At 42.9% G+C, this 20718-nt stretch overlaps 1 protein-coding gene across 1 annotated transcript in view; it reads right to left on the bottom strand.

Annotated features, from left to right (window-relative positions):
- Positions 1-693: 693 nt before the first annotated feature.
- Positions 694-20718, bottom strand: part of ARRDC1 (arrestin domain containing 1) — a 67089-nt gene continuing 47064 nt past the window's right edge. The window contains exons 3-8 of the mRNA XM_040324196.1: positions 19248-19298; positions 18236-18390; positions 13661-13843; positions 11444-11620; positions 4077-4491; positions 694-1914 (exon numbers count right to left, since the gene is read on the bottom strand). Of these exons, the coding sequence (XP_040180130.1) occupies positions 1856-1914; positions 4077-4491; positions 11444-11620; positions 13661-13843; positions 18236-18390; positions 19248-19298 (1040 nt within the window). The 3' untranslated portion in view covers positions 694-1855. The remainder of the gene's footprint in view (positions 1915-4076; positions 4492-11443; positions 11621-13660; positions 13844-18235; positions 18391-19247; positions 19299-20718) is intronic.

The following is a 20718-nucleotide window of genomic DNA, read 5'->3' as shown; positions in this document are numbered from 1 at the left end:
TTTTTTTGGCTTTCCTCTTGGTTATTATCTGGTGATCTAGTTGGTAACAACTCCTGTATTAGCGAGTCACAATTCTAGAGAAATGGGCACAGGAGGCACAGCAGAACTGTCAGTCCGGGGTTAGAGGAGTGCTAAATGTATTAACAGATTTAGATACACTACCGATTTGAAGCCAAACTTCAGCTCGTGTAACCATTTCTTTTTTCTTTTAGGATTAAAGGTTTTACATGAATAAATAAATCTGACCTTTGTCAATGTTAAGTGGTTTGCCCCATTCATGTAAACCAGTGGCCTTTATACTGAGGTCTAAATGAAGCCCTTTGCTTGCTTTCATCAGGCCCTTGGGGCAATATTTAATCATTTGACACCAACAATGAGGCATAATTACCCCCACTTACAAACAAAGGGGCACAATTCCTCCCAATGACAATAGGGCACAATGGTTTCCTTCCATTGATGCTGGGACATTTTCTACCTTCAATGACCACAGTCTGTCCCCTTAAGTCTGAAAGACAGTAAACTGGCCCTTTGTTTAGACATTTTGGAGACCCCTGTAAACTGATGCATTCTGCTGGAGAGTTTGTGCTGTGAAAAATACAGCATTGCTGTCTGGATTACCAGATGAAAATAGAAGATATCCTAAAAAAGAAAAAACAGGAATGCACATCTAAGAATTGGTAAGCTGCAATATAATAAAAGGTTTACTTTTGGGTTTAATATTTTCTGAGAGAGTAAAGATGATACATTTTGAACTAGAATTCTCACTTCAGTCATTCTTGTTCCAGACCTAGAAGTACTAAAGCTAGAGACAGCCAGAAAACTATTATCCTCAGAAGCCTGTAAAAAAACTTTCATACTTTAATACATTAACAGGTACTGGTATATTTAAAGCCAAATTCTACAAATAACAGCAGCCTAAATGCATCAAGGCACGCTTTCTACAAGAGGAACAAAACCCTTTGTGCTGGCCATACACTGCGAATTCCGGCTGGTTCCTTAGAACGGTTGCCCTTTCATCTGTCTCCTGCCCAATATATCATTTTTATCAAAGAAGCCAGACAGAAAATTGCCAGCCGAACAGCAGTTGCATCCAATCAGATGCAGCCACTATTTAGGTATCCTGAGAGCCAGCTGTCCAAATACAACAGTTGCCATAGGAGATTCATACAGCGTAGGTGGAAGAATCATTTTTTTCTTCGTTCTGCAGGCTGAGTGGTAAAAAATAAAAATAAATAAATAAAAACTCAGTGTACAGCTAGCTTTAGTCCTTTGGCTCCTGGGGATCCACCAGCCCTGACTTCCTCCCTTTAATGGCTGTGCATGCTGGGATATAGCCCTAGAGCAGCTTTAAACATAAATTGTCCAATTAGGTCTAGCCAAGCACAACCCCCTAAGACGTTGCTAAGGGTTACAGTGGGTATAATGTACAGCACAACAGAAAAAGGAGTTCTGCAACAAATCCCACTCATTGAACAGATTATAAAAAATGTAATCCTGGGAAACATCTCAGTTACTGTAATCAACATTCACACCAAACATTCCGTTTTAAAAATGTAAATTCGAGAAAAAAAAAAAAAAAAAAAAAAAAAATCACACAGTAGGTTACTTGCAATCCGGCACTTGTAAATACTTATAGATTTTTTTTATATATATATATAATTTTAAAAATGTTCCTTTTTATAAGGCATCACAGATTGTAACGTCCAGCGTCGGCACCGTTTGTCCTTGGAGATTGCACGATGGGGTTTTGTCCCCGGAATAAAAACAAGGATTCGGAAGTGTCCGCTGAATCATCCTCTGAGTGGAGCTGGAGTGTTTTTTTTATTTTTTTAATCTGAAAATAAAAGCAACCTTCTCAGTTTTCGTTACTGACTCCGGCCTCGCTGCAGCTCTGTTCATAGGATGGTGGAGCATCTGTAGAAGAAAAATAAATAAATAAAGCTCCTTCATGTATACAACACAGGGTCTAAATATATAAATATGGTAGCAAGTCATTTTCAAATAGGAATTAATGATGTCCACATACAGTTTAGGTGCGATTTAATCCAAGAAAAAAAGGCCAAATATTTTTGACTTAAAATGTACAAGGACAATTGAAAAAAAAAATAAAATAAAAAATAAGTTAAAGTGTATGGTAATACTGTATTTTATTTAGTTTTATTATTTGAGCATTTAAAAGCCCCGATGCCCAACATGTGGCTCAAGAGAGATGTGGGCATTTGCAGACCCCAGTATTGGGTATTGCATTGATCTGTAAAGGGAGTGTAATGGTAGTATTAATGTCTGTAATCTCTAGCAGTCTTACAGGACATCACCAATCTCAGACTGTCTCCTGCAGCAAGTCTTCACCAATGGCTGTAGCAGGTCTGTAGACTATGACCATCTCCTCTAGTATGTCTGCAGTCTCTGACTCTCAGGGACCAGATTTGAGGTCCTCTATACCTCATAAGTTGACACCGATTTAAAGCAAAAACTTTTATAAACATGTGATCAGTTATGTCACCAGCCATTTGATGATTTGACAGTTTGACAGATTTGACAGTAAATGTAACAGTTAGCAATCCCAGCAATTTTCCTTTTTTGAAATGATTAAATTGATGGGTTTAGTTCCACTTTATTAACTGTTGTCCAGAGGCTCTGGGCTTCAGTAAAATGGCAGCCTCCAGCAAGAAGAAACAGGAGCAATTCTGCAGACAATTTACAGCACACATTAATTTTGGTAGGCCAATTATTAATGTGGAATGGATGTTCCTTGCTAAAGAACATTATTTTTTTTATAAAGTTGTTATGGGTAAAGTTCAGCTTTAAAGAATACTGAAAGCCCAAACCTTTTTATTGCTGGCTAGCTGAGAAAATGTATTTGTGCCGTGCAATGCCCTTCCATGCCCACCTTATTTTAAAATTGGGTTATAAATTGGGGTGGTTGCCATTTTTGTTTAGGTTTTTATTGCCATCAGGGTCCTGATGGCCACAGTCACTACATCAGTGATGGAAAATTCAAAATGTTTCAATTGTCGCTGAAACAGAAAGCAAGGGGAATTCTTTCAATATGGGCAACTGTAGTGGCGAAAACTGTCAAAGGAAGGATTTCCCCTCATTTTGGGGAGATTTTGCACGTATTTACTGTTGTGTCATGGACAGAAAAATCAAGGAAGATTACGCTTAGAGCCCAACAAATTGTTGCTTATTAAGTCTAGGGGTGCAGGAATAAGGAGTAATACCTACCACCCTATCCCTTGCTCCAGCAGTGTGACCAATTCTGTAAAGTTTCTTCTGTATGGCATCCTGACCGCAGTCACACGCCTGACCTCCCCACTTACGGTGAAGGACTATTAATCCTGTTTTGTATGTGATGCCAAAGGAACAGCTTGCAGCCCATAGACTGGAGGGACAGGAGGAGAGCACTGGAGCTGGCCAGAGCTGGGGTAAGGCAAATGTTACAGACCTTTCAACCCCCTAGACGAAAGTATTTAACCCTTGTAGTGTGAGGAAGCCCCACTGCAAGGGTAGGTTTTTTTTTTTTTTTTAATGTCCAACTCCTAGGATTTGACTGTGGAACCCAAGGGGTTAATTTTCCACATTGTGAAAAAAGTCTGTTTGATCCCATCTTCTCAGATCCTCCCTTTCTTATACTGTCCCCAATCCATCTGCCATTCGTACAGAGTAGCGGTGGCAAGTCTGCACATGCTGTGTGTTAGATCACTGTGTGCACTCTGTATCTGTCGGCACAGCAAAACTTGGCACTGTCCTGACAGTGGGTTATGGGGAATGGAAACTCCCCAGAGGAAATGTCAGTGGTGAATGAAAACACCTCCTACATGCTGAACCAACATTCAGCTGGACAGGCACACGTCACATGATCACGTTGGAAAAAAGATATTTAGTGGTTTAACTTGCCCAAAATAAATGCATTACCATGTTTGTGGTACTGTGGGAGCCCTCATATTGTGAATACCATGCCACGTGTTTAGTTTCACTTTAATGGTGGTTTGGCATTGCAGTAACTAGCTAGAAATTAATAATTCCACCATACATTGCTCCAAATATCATTCCTGACAGCTAAAAAGAGTACTTACCATAAGGATAACCCCATGTGCTGTACTCAGGGGGTAGAATAAGTGAGCCGGCTGTCGGCACCGGAACAACTGCCCCCTCAGCATAATAAGGGATTGTGGACCCTGTGGATAAGCAAAGAGTTGGGTGCGAGGGTGAGCCTAGATTTTCCATCTGTGCGTTCGGAAAGTTCAGCTCAGATGCGTAGCAGAATGGGGCATTAGCTTGCTGCTGGGAGTGGCACTTGGTGGGAATTGACACATTGTCCATCGGCTGGGTGCTGCCACACTGGTCATCATCAGCAGGGGGCGCTGAGGGGACGACAGGAGATGGCACCTGTGATAAAGAATGTCTCAGTCCTATGCGAGCTTGACTGACTGGTATATTTCCAATGTAGATGGGTAATGTCACCGACACCTCTGGATTTTTTACCGTTACCTAGGTGGGAAAAAATAAATAAAATGTAATCCTGGTTCACATCATGTACAAAAAAAGCTCAACTACTACTTTAAAAATATTGGTTACATAAGATAAGCTACTATAACAGAGCTGGCCATAAATGTGTTGAAATTTGGTTGATTCGATCCATCTATGGCTGTTCTCGTAATGATCAACGTCTCTCGAACAGGATTGTTGGAAAACTCCAATTTGATCACAGCCCGAGACAGTTTGTTGCAGCGCTGATCAGTGTATTCTGACATCGGTGGAGCCCCCTCTTTCAAGATACAATAGCACAGTGGGGAGGATTCCTCCATCCACACCCCTTGTGTGAATTTGGGAATCCAGTCAGTTTTTTTTAACAAGCCTCCCAGCTAATCGAAACAAGACAATTCATGCATGGCTACCCCAAGATATGCATGAGACTCATCTGTAAGGCCATCTGCAGCCCTGGCACAGTCCCTGGCTGCAACCTAGAAAAGAGAGTCAGATGGCTAATCGTTGCCGACTTGTCAAATGCCTGACCTTACAATTTGCACACTCTGGATTTGGGAAACACTCAAGCTAAAAGGCAGCAAAGTAAATAAAGCTAAATAAGAGGTCAATTGGTAATCTTTTAGAATTTAGTGTAGCGCCCCCTTTACTTTCAGTATGGGCGCTACGCTAAAGTTAGTGGGAGAATGGGAGAGTTACTTTGCTTCCATTCCTAATTTGTTAAATTTGGGCTGCTGTCATTCCTGAACTATCCTGTAGGTCAGTCTGTGCTCCAGGGGTGCCGATTCCACCCCTGGGCGACAGTTGGTGCTAGAGGGGTTCTGGCAGAGCCACTTTTCCCCCAGCAGACAATTAGAGGAGTTTTCCCTCACGGGGCATGCGGGGGAGAGTATATCTGTGGCAGACGCCATTTTTCTTGTGGTCTTCGCGGGTTCCAGGTGCGGCACCCAGCTTCAGGGTGTGCGCACATCGCGGGCCCCACCACTATGGCCTACACGGAGTTCAAGACTCTGGGCCCTCCTGGCCTGGAGTGACTGATGCTGCTAAGGGGCCCCAGTGACTTACTGGGTCCCCCTTCTACTGAGGAGATCCCAGGCTGTGTGCCGCCCGGTGGGGGGGGATTGGCTTGAGGAGAACCCGGAGGCAGGTTATCCAAGAGGGCTTGAACGAACCATCGCGGATCTGGTGACCGGAGCATTGACAGGTACACTTCCACTGTCAACCGGTGACCCTAGCACAATTTACTGGGAGGATAAGCTCAACCATTCAGCTCATCCAAGTTCTAGGCCTGTGGCAGAGGCCCACTAGAGCCAGGTCTGTGGCAGAGACCTGTTCCTCCCAGCCACCTATAGTGACACTTCGGCTGCCAGGCTCGTGGCAGGAGTCTGTCCGGGGGCGCTTCACCCACTCTGGCTACGAACTGTATCTACTACTACTGAGAGCAGGATCGCTCTCTTCATATCCAGGCCTGATACTGCAAAGTTCTCTCTCTCGCTTCATCAACCTTTTCTCTCTACCTTATGTTGATGTTGGTCATGTCGGAAATTGGCCGGAAATAAAGCATTCAGAAAACATTTGATGACTGGACATTCGCTTATTAATCTACTCATCAACTTCCCCCCTAGACAACGGTAAGAGGTAACTTAATACACCGATCCCAAAACAACCAGCGGCTCCTGCGGGGGTAGCGCTACATTAGTATAACTATGAAGACTTCGCCAACATACGCCCTTTTGTGACTGGTTCTCTTTACGATTAATAGGTAGGCTTCAAGTTAAATTTCAAAGTGGAAGTTTGCTTTAACCCTGCTGCTCCATTTACCAACAAGAGCACTAAGGACTTCCAGCTACCTCCATGTGAAGGAGATGGGCCAAGCACTAATGGAAGGGAAATGCAGGAACCCCATACTGGGAACTTCTTTACTCCCATTGCCAGGCAGAGAAGCAAAGGAGACATGAGTGTATGCAGAGGGCTAGGCATTAAAGCAAACTTTTAGAACCGAGCTTCCAGAACCAGAATGCACCCACCACTACAAGCACAGAGCATTCAGGGTAAGGAGTACAAAAGCCCTTGATTTTCTTTAGGCACCATACTTTATTTTACAGAAATTCATCACAGGTCCACTTTGAAGTGACCCTTATTAAAATGTTTTCTCTGATGACTCCTTCTCTCCTACACCACACTTAGCCCATGTGCTAAAAATCACTGCCCAGGCGACCCGACACTTCCAAGCAAGTACTATAGGAAGGTCGCCTACTGACCCGTTATCACCGTCATGGTGGCACCAAGCATCAGACTCCTACAGCTGGAAAGGCTACCAAGACACAGATGCAGCAATGTTTTTTTTTTTTTTTTATTATTTTGTATTCAATGGCTATACATGTTACATAAGATCGAACAAGAACATGGTAGACCATAGCCAAAAACATTACTCTTAGAAGCCACAACTATTGTGTCAATGTTACCAGGGGCCAACATAAAATAAGCTGATGAAGGAATAGTCCCACAGGATGTGAAACTGATCGAAAAGAAAAGCAAACCATGGCTCTCAACTGCAGCACCATAAATGGTAAATCTGCACCGTAGGACTAGCTATTTTTTGGAGTTGAAGAGTAAACCCAGCCTGAAAGTTTCCTCTGTATGGTTTAGAGTGGCAGTTATTTGCACCATATTGAGGATGTCATCAACTTAAGCATAACACAGGACCTTAGTCGGAGGCCGTGTCGGCTTCCAAAACAAAGGGATGCAAGCTCTAGCTGCATTTACCAAATGTATGGAGAGTGACTTTTTGGATTGTCGGATGGATCTCTCCATCAGGCGAAGGAGGCACACCCACTTAAACACCTGACCCAACTGCTTTACGACCGCCCACCACACATACTGCGGCAGTATACCTAGTACATGATCCAACACTACCGGGTCTGTGGCACCCATGCGTGCTGCCGGTGACCAGGCAATGTCCCCTGGTTCTGGCCAATCATTAGGCAGAGAGCCAAAACCACGGTCTGCTTATGTAAACAAGGCAGATTGCCATTCTGTCAGTAGGGAAGGCATTGATCCTGTGCTGCTGCACAGCAGGAACATGGATCAATGCCTTCCCCTAGTAAATACACCTCCGATACAGTGAGAAAACAGGCTAGGCACACAGTTAACCCTTTTATCACCCCTGTTAACCCCTTCCCAGCCAGTGTCATTAATACAGTGACCGTGCATATTTTTTCTAGCACCTATCATTGTATTCTTGTCACTGGTTCCCAAAAAGTGTCAAAAGTGTCAGTTAGTCTCCCGACTGTGTGCTGCAATATCACAGTCCCAGTAGAAGTTGCTGAACGCCGCCATTACTAGTAAAACAAATAAAAAATTAAAGAAAAAAATCCCATAGTTTGTAGGACGCTATAACTTTTGCGCGAACCAAACATATGCCTATATGGATTTTTTTTTAACCAAATATATGTAGCAGAATACATATTGGCCTAAAATTGATGAAGAAATGTGTTTATTTTTTTTCTTTTGATTTGGTTTATGTTTAAGTGTAAAAAATTAAAAAAAAGCTTTTTTTTTTTTCTAAACTGTTTTTTGTTCATGGCGCAAAAAAATAAATAAATAATAATAAATGGACAATTGTTTGGGTACAGTGTCGCATGACTGCGCAATTGTCAACTAAAGTGCTTAATCGAAAAAAAAATGGCCTGGTCATAAAGGGCGGTAAATCTTCTGGAGGTAAATGGTTAATGGTAGCCATCACATCTTTCCAAAAGGGCGCAACTGACTTTTAGAACAGACTATGGTGCGGTCCCTAGTGCAAGTGTGCTTTATACATTTTTAGTCCTAAATAACACGTTTTACAGGTCAGGTCCCTTTAAGAAAACCCCGGCACTTTCACCAGGAAGCCAATACTGAACGCACAAAGGCGGCTCTGTTTTCAGGTGAACACAAGTGCCTTCCCATTCTGTCTCTAGAACATCTTGTTCTAGAGGAGGAAGGACAACGTCAATATAAACTCGATAACTCATTAAAGCCCAGCCGGATAATTTGACTTTGGTCAGAATGTCGGTGTAACTGCGTTCTGCTTCTTCCTCCACAAATTCTATTTAATCCCATTTGCAGAAGACACAGTCCATGACACAGACCCTGATGACTAAGCAGCAATCTTCATTTTGTGCCAATCAGCGTTATTTAAAGAAGGGGGGGTTCAGCAGATGTTGGTCTCACACGGTGACGCTCTTTAAAACGTCAAAAAGACCAAACAAATCAGATTTCAGTTCCCATTTTAGAAGTAGAATTACCAGCCAAACCAGTTTGGGTTAATATAGCTGGCAAACAAATAGAATACCTCGTTATAGTGGACCCTAGCATCAGTAATATTGGTGAAAAGTAAAGGCATGCATACTAGGCAAGTTTACCAGTTAAATGAAAATTATTACTTCTCACAAAGATCATAAAACAAATTCCCCTAAAATGCCTTTGTTTGTTTTTCTACCAGAATTATCCATTGTTATCGATTACTTCTTGAACGGAGATGCCGACTCAGATGACACAATCATGTAAATTGTGGTACCTGTACAGTTTTTCACAAAATGTCACCTGCTGAGGCCACTAACCATGTGACTTGCTACAAAGGGACAATGCAGAGTCTCAGTGGTCACCAAGTGACCTGAGCAACTGGTTCATTCCGTCTGCAGCAGATTAAATCAAACATCACAGCCTAGGCAACGCCGCCTCATTGCAATTCAATAACTGCTTTTTAATGATAAAAGAGAGATAGAGTGTGTATATATATATATATATATATATATATATATATATATAATACACATTTATTTTTGATTTCTTAGAGACAGTAAATATAGATGAAGTTTTGACACTGCACTTAAACACGATACTGGGGGTTTGTTTAGATAGTTGGGTTATGTATTCGAGAAACAAGTCACACGAGGATTAAAAAGGCACACAGATTAGGATGGGATCTTATGCAGGCCATACACTGGGCAAATGTCTTCCCTGCAACTACTGGTTGACAGGGGAATCGGCAATTGTCTGCTCTTAGCGGAAGGGCGGGGGGGAAGACATCTTTGTTGTGAGAAGACAGTGGTTGCTAGCGGCTATAGTAGCCACTAGCTTTAAATCGCAACAAAATCCGGCAGGCTGGTTGTACCCGAGGCGATACGTCAACTTGGTACATTCAGCCTGCACATTAAAGGAACACTAAAGGTTCGTTTTTTATTAGATCAATTGATTGCTGTAAGCTAGAGCATTTAAATATCACTTACCCCGTTTTTCCTTTTGACCTCCAAAATACAGTAATTCAGGTTTGAAAATGCCATTTCCTGTCTCTCCTCTTCTTGCTTTCCACCAGCATCTGAGCTGTTTTGCATGGTGGAAAGCAGAATGTGCTCACCCCCTCCCTATGACTACAGCCCTGCGTGAAGATGCTCTCTTATCCCTCACAGGCATGGAGGCCAAGCCTAATGGGAACTATAGTTCCCATTAGGCCGTGATGTAACAAGAATGAATGCGCACCGCAAACCAGGAAGTCAGTGAGAATAACGATTCAGGAGTGACGGAGGTGAATAAAACAGCTCGATTTCAACAACAGGTATCAAACTAGTTATAATGCAAAACATTACTTTTTACGTTATCAGCTACTGTCAGACTTTAATTTAAGAGGAAAATATTTTTGTCTTTACAACCCCTTTAAGGTTAGTATCTCAGCTGGTGCTTGCTGAACTGGCCGAGATTCGAACTGTGTATGGCCGGCCTCACCCCTAACACTTGACTCACAGATGCCAAAATCAAAGAATGGTTTTCTTTTTTAATTTTTGGGGGAGGGAATTACTGCTTTATCGATTAGAATTTTTTTTATTTCAATTGGAAAAAGAAGTAGAGAGTTGGAAAGAAAAAAACTACGATTGCTTAATGAATAAGAATAATAGGTTCCAAAACCGTGCAAGACCAAATTAGGGTAGAAAGATCAAAGAAATTAGCAAAAAGGTTCCAAAGAAGCCAACAAACAAACAAACAAACAAACAAACAAAAACACCTAAAGTCACCCAAGGAAATGCATAAAGTAAAAGTTTACCAGGTGACATAAAATCGCACTGGTTTGCTGGACCTGCTTTAGTGCAAGGATGTGGGAGAGCCCAGGATTTACTGTGAATACAGCTCCAGGCAGCCTTTCGTGTTGTGGTGGGACCCTACAGATGAAAGTCTCCATACTGTATGAAATAATTGGGTATTCCTACCAAGTTGTTTTTTTTTTTTTTTTAATCTGGAGATCATGGTGAAAAATGCACAGCCGACATTTATAATTTTGAGGTCAACCCTATCTGGTGAGTGGTGGTGTACAACATAGTTGGAGCACATTTGGTGGAGATTTCAGAACACATGTGGTGCTGTGGATAATTCACCTGGTTTAAAAGATAGTAGATCCATTTTTGCATAGGCAATAAAACTCTGTTACACAAGCGCCCTTCAGCTCCTGTTTGAAAATGCGGTACACAGATGTAAATGAGATTCCTGAATATACTTTTAACAAACTGCTAGCAGGCTTTCAACAAGCTTGACGTAGTGCTGAAGCCTGTTAGCAGTTTAAAAGTGACAATCAGCCCTCTCATTAGGATCTGTGTTCAACATTTACAAACTGGAACTGAAAGGCACTTCAAAAGGCTTCAAACAAAGCTTGCTGAAAGCTCTAAAAATGCTTTGTAAAAACTTGCTGTTCACACTACTCTTGTATAAGCTAAAGCATGCAGGAAATAAGCCTATTAAAAAAAAAAGTACCATTTGATACTCAAGTTTTATATATCACAGTAAGTGGATTTAATAAACTGCCCTTCTTTTTAAGCTTTACTGTTGGCCAAGAGCTGATAAAGACCAACTGTGTCATCTATCCTGAACATTGAAGACATCAAAGAAATACAGGGGGCTTTGTGGCCCCATAGCAGGGGCTGTGCCTCACCTGGAGGTAGTAGTCTATCTGGATGAGATTGCAGCCTTGCAAGATTGACTGTGGCAAAGCCGGCACCAAGATCTGCTCGTCCCATACCGCGTGTTTCCAAGCCTTCACCGGAGCACCTTCAACCTCTGCGATTGTCCGCAGGTCATAGACGCATCGCTTTGATCTGTAGGCAACTTTCTGAGTTCAGAAGAAAGGAGGAAAAAAAATATATATTTTTTTTTTTTTTTTATACATAAAAAAACACACACACACACACACCACACCTTCACCAAAAAAAATGTAATAAATTTTTACATTTGTTTTTCCTTCTGTGCATTCTTTGCCTAATGTTAGCGGTCACTAAGCTAAATGAAGCTTGCGAACGACACCTTGCAGTACCCCTTCAGGATGCTGGATGGGAGGAAACCATTTGTTTTTAAAAGATCTCCCTTACTATACAATCTACATATTAAGCATTTCCAATTCTGACAAATCCCTTGAAACATAAATTTTGCCTTATAAAAAAAAAAGTCTTCAGTTTTTTCCTTGGTAAGGAAATACATTAAGCCCCGTTTCACACCAGTGCAATTTGTCAGTTCAAAATCAAAAGTTCAAGTCGTACCTCATTGCCCGCAATGTAACCGTTCAAATTGTTGCGACTCATGTTGCGGCAACTTTGAAAAAGGTTGCTGGACTATTTTGCGATTTCATTGTTGCAACTTGCATTGACTTCTGTCAAATTAAGTAGTAAGCCGCAATGAAATGGCATATTTAAAAAAAAAAAAAAAAAAAAAATCCCACTAATCAGGCAGCTTTGAAATCATGCTGAAGTGAACGAGGGCTAAAGTATGTACAAGGCCAAAAAGTTGCTTCTTTTTGAAGTATGGATAGGTTAAAATTCTGGTAAGTTTTAGTTTTGATCACTTTGCATCGGTGTCCCCCTGGATAAATACATTTTATTTCCTGTCCCAGAGACACGAGAGAAAGTGAGAGAATCTCTCCAAAGTGAGGGAAATCCCCCCTAAGACAGCAGTTACAATAGACGTCAATAAAAAAGTATTTCCCCCCCAACTTTCCTGCTCTGACGACAACTGCAAAATTTGGAGTTTTCGTCGCTTTAAATTCCCAGGGACAATGGTCACCGGAACAAACCAAATGGATGAGTGTTAGAAGCACAGAAAGCAAAAACCTGACAAAGGTTCTATTTATTTAATTTTCCTACTTAAAACATTTTGGATCGATCTATATCCTATCTATCTATCTATCTATCTATCTATCTATCTATCTATCTATCTATCTATCTATCTATCTATCTATCTATCTATCTATCTATCTATCTATCTATCTATCTATCTATCTATCTATCTATCTATCTATCTATCTATCTATCTATCTATCTATCTATCTATCTACACAGAGTTTTAGATTTTCCATCATGTTCTATATCGGGGACAATGACCACCAAGAAAAAATTTACGTGAAGGCCACATACAGCAATAAACACCTGGCATCATTTTATCACCATTTCACAAAACAAAACACGCACACAAAACCAAAAACCACACACAAAACCAAAAACACGCACTGGCTGTCCTCACAACAGGTCATTATCTACATTAATCTGTCAGCAGGACTGGTTATGCAATCATGTTCTGAGCATGCCTGGGGAGCTGCTTTTTATGGTGACGTGTGCCCCCTACTGGTAACTTTTGATAAATAAGGAGTACTCAAAATAAAATTAGACAATTGGAAATATCCATCTATTATGCAATGCAGCACAACCTGCTGAGCTAAAAATCTGAATTCTGTCAGATCTTGATCCGAATTCTGTGTACTACCCTACAGAATAAAGCATGCATCCAATTTTTTAGATTAGGATTCTGTGTGTGCGAGACAGCATGGAGTGTGTTCCAGCAACATCAGAAGGTGCAATCCAGGATCACCAGATTATGGAGAGAAGAGAGGGGGTGGGTGAATCGGTAAAATACAGCAGTGCCTGGGTGAAAAACTGAGCTCTAGCTTTACCAAAAATCTAGCCAAAAAAAAAATAATATATATATTACATACACACAAACAAACAATATATATATATATATATCTATATCTATTATTATTATAGACGTACACACACACACACACACACACACACACACACACACACACACACACACACAGACACAAAAAAAGGCATAGCAAATAGTTTAAGCACATTTTGGAAGCAGCTCCTACCACCCTCACCTGGATAAGAGATGCCACGATGGCCCCTGTGTCCCGACCGGACTTGTTTTCCACATCTGTGTGAATTTTGATAGCTTGTCCCACTATATAGCCCCGCGTGTCAGAGGTCACACTGAGCAGCAGCTGGCCTGATTTCACTAGCTTGTAGTTAAACTTCTTGGTGGCGGTAGCGCAACTGAGTTGCTGGAAGAAAAGAAGTAAAAGTAAAATTAAACTGAAGTCTATGCCATAGTACACAGGTGTCAAACACAAGGCCCGCGGGCTGAATCCGGCCCTCCAGGCCATTTCATGTGGCCCTCGCACCTCTCATGCAGCTGCAGGAAAGATCCAGCCCTCCTCTGGTCCTCCTCCAGACCCTTACTTTCTGCTTTCAAGCAATGCTTTCAGCTTCTTCCCAGCAGCAGCATAAGGAAAAGAGGGTGCACTGTGATGCAAGGGAGAGTGGGAGACTCAACTTCTGATTGTGGGGTGGCTCTTGACATCTAATGTAAGGGGAGGCGATACGCTGGGCATCTAATCTTACAGATACAACCGGCCCTTTTGAGAGCAATCATAATGCTGATGCGGCCCACAATAAAATTGAGTTTGACACCCCTGCCATAGTAGAACAAGTTGTCTCTTACAACTCAAACTTTTAAATAAAAACGGGTCCATCCCATTTCATTTTAGCTTAAAATAGAATTTTTAAAACATTTTTTTCTTCATTTTGGATAGAGTAAGTCACATAGCCAAACAGGAAGTGAGAGGAAATTTCTGCAGTATAGTCACTTCAACTAGTGTCCCCCATTGGAATATCTCCCCTCCAATACTTTTCTGGTAATAACCAATGAATTTTTTACTTTCACTTCCAAGGATAATGGTAAACAGGACAATTAGTTATACTTTAAAAGTGGTTGTAAACACCCCCCCCCCCTCTCCAAAAAAAACTAAAGAAAAAAAAAACTTGTTCTCCTATAGCAGATTAAGCAGCACAGTGCTTGTGCCGTCTAACCTGTACCTCTCTAAGCTGTCAAAAACCTGGTTGATCCTGCCTATTCCTGTGTCTCCCGTGTGCCGACCACGGTAATCATGGCTGCAGATACACAATTAACCGTGGTCAGTTTACATGACTTCGTTATCCCGCTGCTCTCCTCTCTTCCCCCACCTTGCCTGCGTCATCTCCACCCCCCCTCGTGCTGCTTTTAGTAGCTGGCAGTAAAAAGGTTAAGAAATATTACTGCCAGCCCATGGCTGTTCTATCTGTGCAAAATGTTTTTATAAAACCTATGTAGCGCCCCCTTACTTTCAGTATGGGCACTACGCTAAAGTTAGTGGGGGAATGGGAGAGTTATTTTGCTCCCATTCACAATTTGTTGAAATTTGGGCTGCTGTCATTCCTGAACTGTCCTGTAGGTCAGTCTGCGCTCCAGGGGTGTTTCCACCCCTGGGCGACAGGTGGCGCTAGAGGGGTTCTGGCAGAGCCACTTTTCCCCAGTAGCCAATTAGAGGAGTTTTCCCTCGCTGGGCATGCTGGGGGAGGGTATATCTGTGGCAGACGCCATTGTTCTTGGTCCTTTTTCCGTGGGGTCCCGGTTCCAGGTGCGGCATCCACCTTCAGGGTGCGCGCATCCAACGGACCCCGAACGATGGCCTTCCAGGCCTGGGGTCAATTACAACGCGGAGCTCTACATTGCTGAGAGGGGCCCCAGTGACTTACTGGGTCCCCAGTTCTATTGAAGGATCCCAGGCTGGGTGCCGTTCGATTGGGGGGGGTCGGCTTGAGGAGAACCCGGAGGCAGGTTGTCCAACAGGGCTTGAACGAACCAATCGGGGATCTGGTGACTGGAATGCTGACAGGTACTCTTTGCTGTCATCCGGTGACCCATGCTAAAATCTACTGGGAGGATTCGCTCAATTCGTCCATTGAGCTCATCCAAAGTAATTGGCCTGTGGCCTGAGTCCCCTGCGCCAGGTCTGTGAGAGAGATCTGTTCCTCCCAGCAATCCTAAGTGACACTTCGGCTGCCAGGCTCGTGGCAGGAGTCTGCCCGGGGGCACTTCACCCACTCTGGCTAGAGTGGCAACGTACTACAATTTTGATACTACTGAGAGCAGGATTGCTCAGTTCATATCCAGGCCTGATACCGCAAAGTTCTCCCTCTTGCTTAATCAACCTTTTCCTTCCTACTTGATGTTAATGTTGGCCGTGTTGGTCTGGAAATAAAGCATTGGAAAACCTTTATTCATTGTCTGGACATTCGCTCACTACTCAGTTCTCCACCTGCACCCCTAGACAACATTACGGTAACTTAATACGCCGATCCCAACAACAAATCAGCGGCTCCTTCGGGGGTAGCGCTACACCTGAAAGATACCTCATCACACATCACACATCTTTTATAGCCAGTCGCGTGACCACCAGTCGCGTGACCACCAGCCGCTCTCCTCCTCTGATCTAAGGGCTACAGGGGAAGGGGCTGAGCAGCCAGCACTGTGGTCACATGACCTCCCCAGCTGACATCAGAGGAGGATCTCCACCCCCTCCGCTGTAACCCTTAGATGTAAGGAGCGTGGCTGGAGGTCACACAACCAGCCATAAAAGACATGAAAAGGCATTTACAGGCATCGTTTTATAAAAACATTTACACAGTGTAGGATAACTTAATAGAACAGAGAGGCTGTCAAATATTTTTCTTTACCTTTACAACCACTTTAGCAATTTTTAAACGTGGTGTCTGAATTGGTTTTCTGCTTCAGGCTTCCCCCCCCCCCCCTTTATGGTCCTCTAATCCGCCCAGTAACCCACTTCCTGTGTTAGGATGTTTCCACTCTATAGAGAAGCATTGGGGACAACTTAGAACAGCAGCATTGTCAGTCCAAGGACAGCGCCGTGTTCGATGCACTAGCAAATTTGAATGGACTTGATTAACAAACTAAAAACCAAACTCCAGCTAAAACGTTTTAAGTAGTTACAAAGGTTTGTTTCCTTTTGGGATAAAAAGGTTTTACATAATTAACAAAACTGACCATTGTAAGCATCCCGTTAGTGATTAAGGTCGGGTTCACACCTACGCAAATTGAGTGCGGCTTAAACCGCATCCAATTCGCATAACATTATAAAATACATTGATTTTAAGGAGGCTGGTTTACATATGTGCGATGCATTCGCACTGCGCATTGCCCAAAAAACGTGTGCGTTTTCTAGGCATTGCTCAGGTGTGAATTCAGGCCCATTATCTTCTATGGGTACGCATCTGATTCGCAGATGTGTTAATTTCTCTTCAGGATTTCTCTCATTCTCCTCAATACACTTCTCCCCTCCCCCAGGTCTCCAAATTCGAAGCTAAAACGGAGATGATCTGCTGAACAGCTCTCTTATCTCTTTGCAGAGATAACAGAACTAGAATTCACACAGCATAAGTGTGAATCCAGCCTAATGGTTTGTCCCAACCCTATTACTGACACTTCTGCTGGACAGTTTGGTCTGTAAAAGTAATCCGACAAGGACTAAAAGGAAATCTAATACAGCTACATCCAAGGACTGGCAGGCTGCAATGAAATACATTTTTGCCATTGGTTTTAGATATATCAAACTAGAGATCAGACGTGACAGATACACAAGGCATGCCATTGAAAGTTTTGGCTGCCCATACGTGGGTCGAATCGATGAGCAGGCTAAATATACCAAGTTGATCAATTAACTTGGGTATTACGGGCCTGGCAGATTTGCTTGCAATCACAAGAAGCTGCTCTGGCCACCAACGATAATCTTCTCCTGACAGGGATGGCTTCCACTGCCCACCCCCCTGCCAGGAGAAGACAATTGCCAATTCCCCTGTTAGCACTGTCTATGTTAATGGGGGAATTGTGTAAATTTCTTTCTTGCAACCATAGAAGATATTCACACAGTTCATGGCCTTCCTAATGCCGCGTACACACGATCATTTTTCGGCATTAAAAAAAACAACGTTTTAAAAAAAGTAGTTTAAAAATGATCGTGTGTGGGCTTCACATCGTTTTTCAATCCTCTGAAAAACCAAAACAAAAAAAAAAAAAAATTGCGCATGCTGCATTTTTTAATGTCGTTTTTAAAAATGTCGTTTTTCGTGATGTAAAAAATGATCGTGTGTGGACAAAAACAACGTTTTAAACCCACGCATGCCCAGAAGCAAGTTATGAGACGGGAGCGCTCGTTCTGGTAAAACTACCATTCATAATGGAGTAAGCACATTCATCACGCTGTAACAGACAAAAAAAAGCGCGAATCGTCTTTTGCCAACAAGTAATCAGCTAAAAGCAGCCCAAAGGCGAATAGAACTTCCCCTTTCGAGTGCCGTCGTACGTGTTGTACGTCACCGCGCTTTGTTCATAATTTTTCCAAAACGATGGTGTGTGGGCAACGTCGTTTTTAATGATGAAGTTGGAAAAACGTAGTTTTTTTTAATGCCGAAAAACGACCGTGTGTACGGGGCATAAGTAACAAACTTCTAGAAGAAAAAAAAGAAATTCAACTAACAAGTGTTTTCTAATGACCAACATATCCGTTTTGGGTGAACTAACCCTTGAAATGGGGATAAAAAAAAAAAAAAAAACTTACATCTATATCTGGGATTTCGTTCAAGTCCAGGGGTCGCAGGATGTAGAAAAGTTTACTGGATTTGTAATCTTTGGACAACTTTCGTGTTTCTATAACTGCCTTCACCTGATGGGTCACCTTACCAAACGGCCCCTCGAAGGACGTCGGCGCTGAAGCTGGAAAAAAAAAACGACATGAAGGCGATTCAGTTCGCATGTGTTGCGCTATACAAGTTTCTCACTCACTCAAGATCAATGCATTGTGTAGAGCACATTTTTATGTATTAGAGTTACGCATTGCAATTAAAAGGAAGAACCTGTGGCATTTCTTTAACTCCTTGAGCTCTCTGGACATACAGTATGTCCATAGTCTGAAGAGTTCCAAGCTAATGGCTGCATCAGTAAGCCTCCCCCCCCCCTCTGGCCACACCCCCTCTACTCTCTCTCCCCCCCCCCAGCCACACTCCCGCTACTCCACCCCCCCCCCCCGGCCACACTCCGGCTACTCCACCCCCCCCCGGCCACACTCCCGCTACTCCACCCCCCCCGGCCACACTCCCACTACTCCACTCCACCCCCCCCAGCCACACTCCCGCTACTCCACTCCACCCCCCCCGGCCACACTCCCGCTACTCCACTCCACCCCCCCCGGCCACACCCCCGCTACTCCACTCCACCGGCCACACTCCCGCTACTCAACCCCCCCCGGCCACACTCCCGCTACTCCACCCCACCGGCCACACCCCCGCTACTCCACCCCACCGGCCACACCCCCGCTACTCCACCCCCCCCCCCCCCCGGCCACACCCCCGCTACTCTGCAAATATTTAACACATCCACTATTTTGCTGCAAGCATTACCCCACACCCTCACTATTCTGCTGCAGGCTTTTTCCCACCCACACCCTCCCCTCCCTTCTGGGTCAGTGACTTGCCAACCAGTGAAACTGGTTCACTTTTCCTCAGATAGAGACAGCTACGATACATTGCCTATCTGACAAATGGATATTGGTCAATCTCATTTGCTGACATTACCTGGTAACAGAAACTGGAAGGGGAATGTGTGTTCTCCTGGCTGAAGTGTTCCTATAAAACAAAGACAATTGCACAATTATAAACCAGATCTGCAACCCTTTTCTAAATAGCAATGCATGTGAAAGATTCTTCTAAAGAGACCCTGTCAACCCAAAACACAAGCCCTGTAAAAGAAGCCCCTTTTTAGCGGCCTGTGTCGTGAAATACCACCCCTTCACTGTTCCCATTCGCTGCCAATATCCAACCTTTCCTGCAGTCATGCACAAGCTGGTAGGAGGAACTACCGTGTGCGACGGGAGAAGTAGGTACACCTGGAAGCAGCTGAGGAGCAGTGAAGCAGTGGCATCTCAAACCGAGGGACAGGAAAATGTTACATGGGAACTGCAGTCTGCTCACATAATTTGTAATAAAAACCATCCCTCCAACCACTTTGCATAATATATATATATATATATATATATATATATATATATATATATATATATATATATATATATATATATATATATATATATATATATATATATATATATATATATATATATATATATATATATATATATATATATATATATATATTAGTGCTGTCAAGCGATTAAAATTTTTAATCGCGATTAATCGCATTAATGTCATAGTTAATTCACGATTAATCGCGCCAAAAATTTTTTTTTTGTTTTCTTATTTATTTTTAATTTTTTTATAATATTAAATTGTGTTTTTTTAATTTTTTTACATTTTGATCACTTTTATTGCTGTCACAAGGAATGTAAACATCCCTTGTGACAGCAATAGGTGGTGACAGGTACTCTTTATGGAGGGATCGGGGGTCTAAAAGACCTCCGAGCCCTCCTTTGCACTTCAAAGTATTCAGATCGCCGAAAACGGCGATTCTGAATACTGTGTACTTTTTTAAATCCGGCGCCATTGGCAGCCGAGAAACCCGGAAGTGACGTCATGACGTCGCTTCCGTGGTTTCAATGCGGAGACTGAATCAAAGCCGTTTACGGCTTAGTGTCAGTCTCCGCCGCCTGGACACAGAAGGCGCCGGATGGAGGATCGGGTCTCCCGGTGGGACGGGAGGCCCGGTCAGAGCGGCGAAAGGCGGCGGGAGGGGGGGGATGTCCCCTCCCGCTCCTCCGGCATAACAACCGAGCGGCTTTTAGCCGCATCGGTTGTTATGTTTGGATAGCCAAACGCCCGCTCTAAACAACGGTACCGGGATGATGCCTGCGGCTGCAGGCATCATCCCGGTATAACCCCCGAACGCCGCCTCATTAATCGCGCGATAAAAAAATTTACGGCGTTAACGTGGGTTTGCGTTAACGCCGTTAATAGCGCGTTTAATTGACAGCACTAATATATATATATATATATATATATATATATATATATATATATATATATATATATATATATATATATATACACATACATACATACATACATACATACATACACACATACACACTGC

Source organism: Rana temporaria, chromosome 9, assembly GCF_905171775.1.
Source record: "Rana temporaria chromosome 9, aRanTem1.1, whole genome shotgun sequence".
NCBI classification, from domain to species: Eukaryota; Metazoa; Chordata; class Amphibia; order Anura; family Ranidae; genus Rana; species Rana temporaria.
The sequence above is the reverse complement of the archived record's forward strand: the minus strand, read 5'-3'. Positions and strand labels throughout refer to the sequence as shown.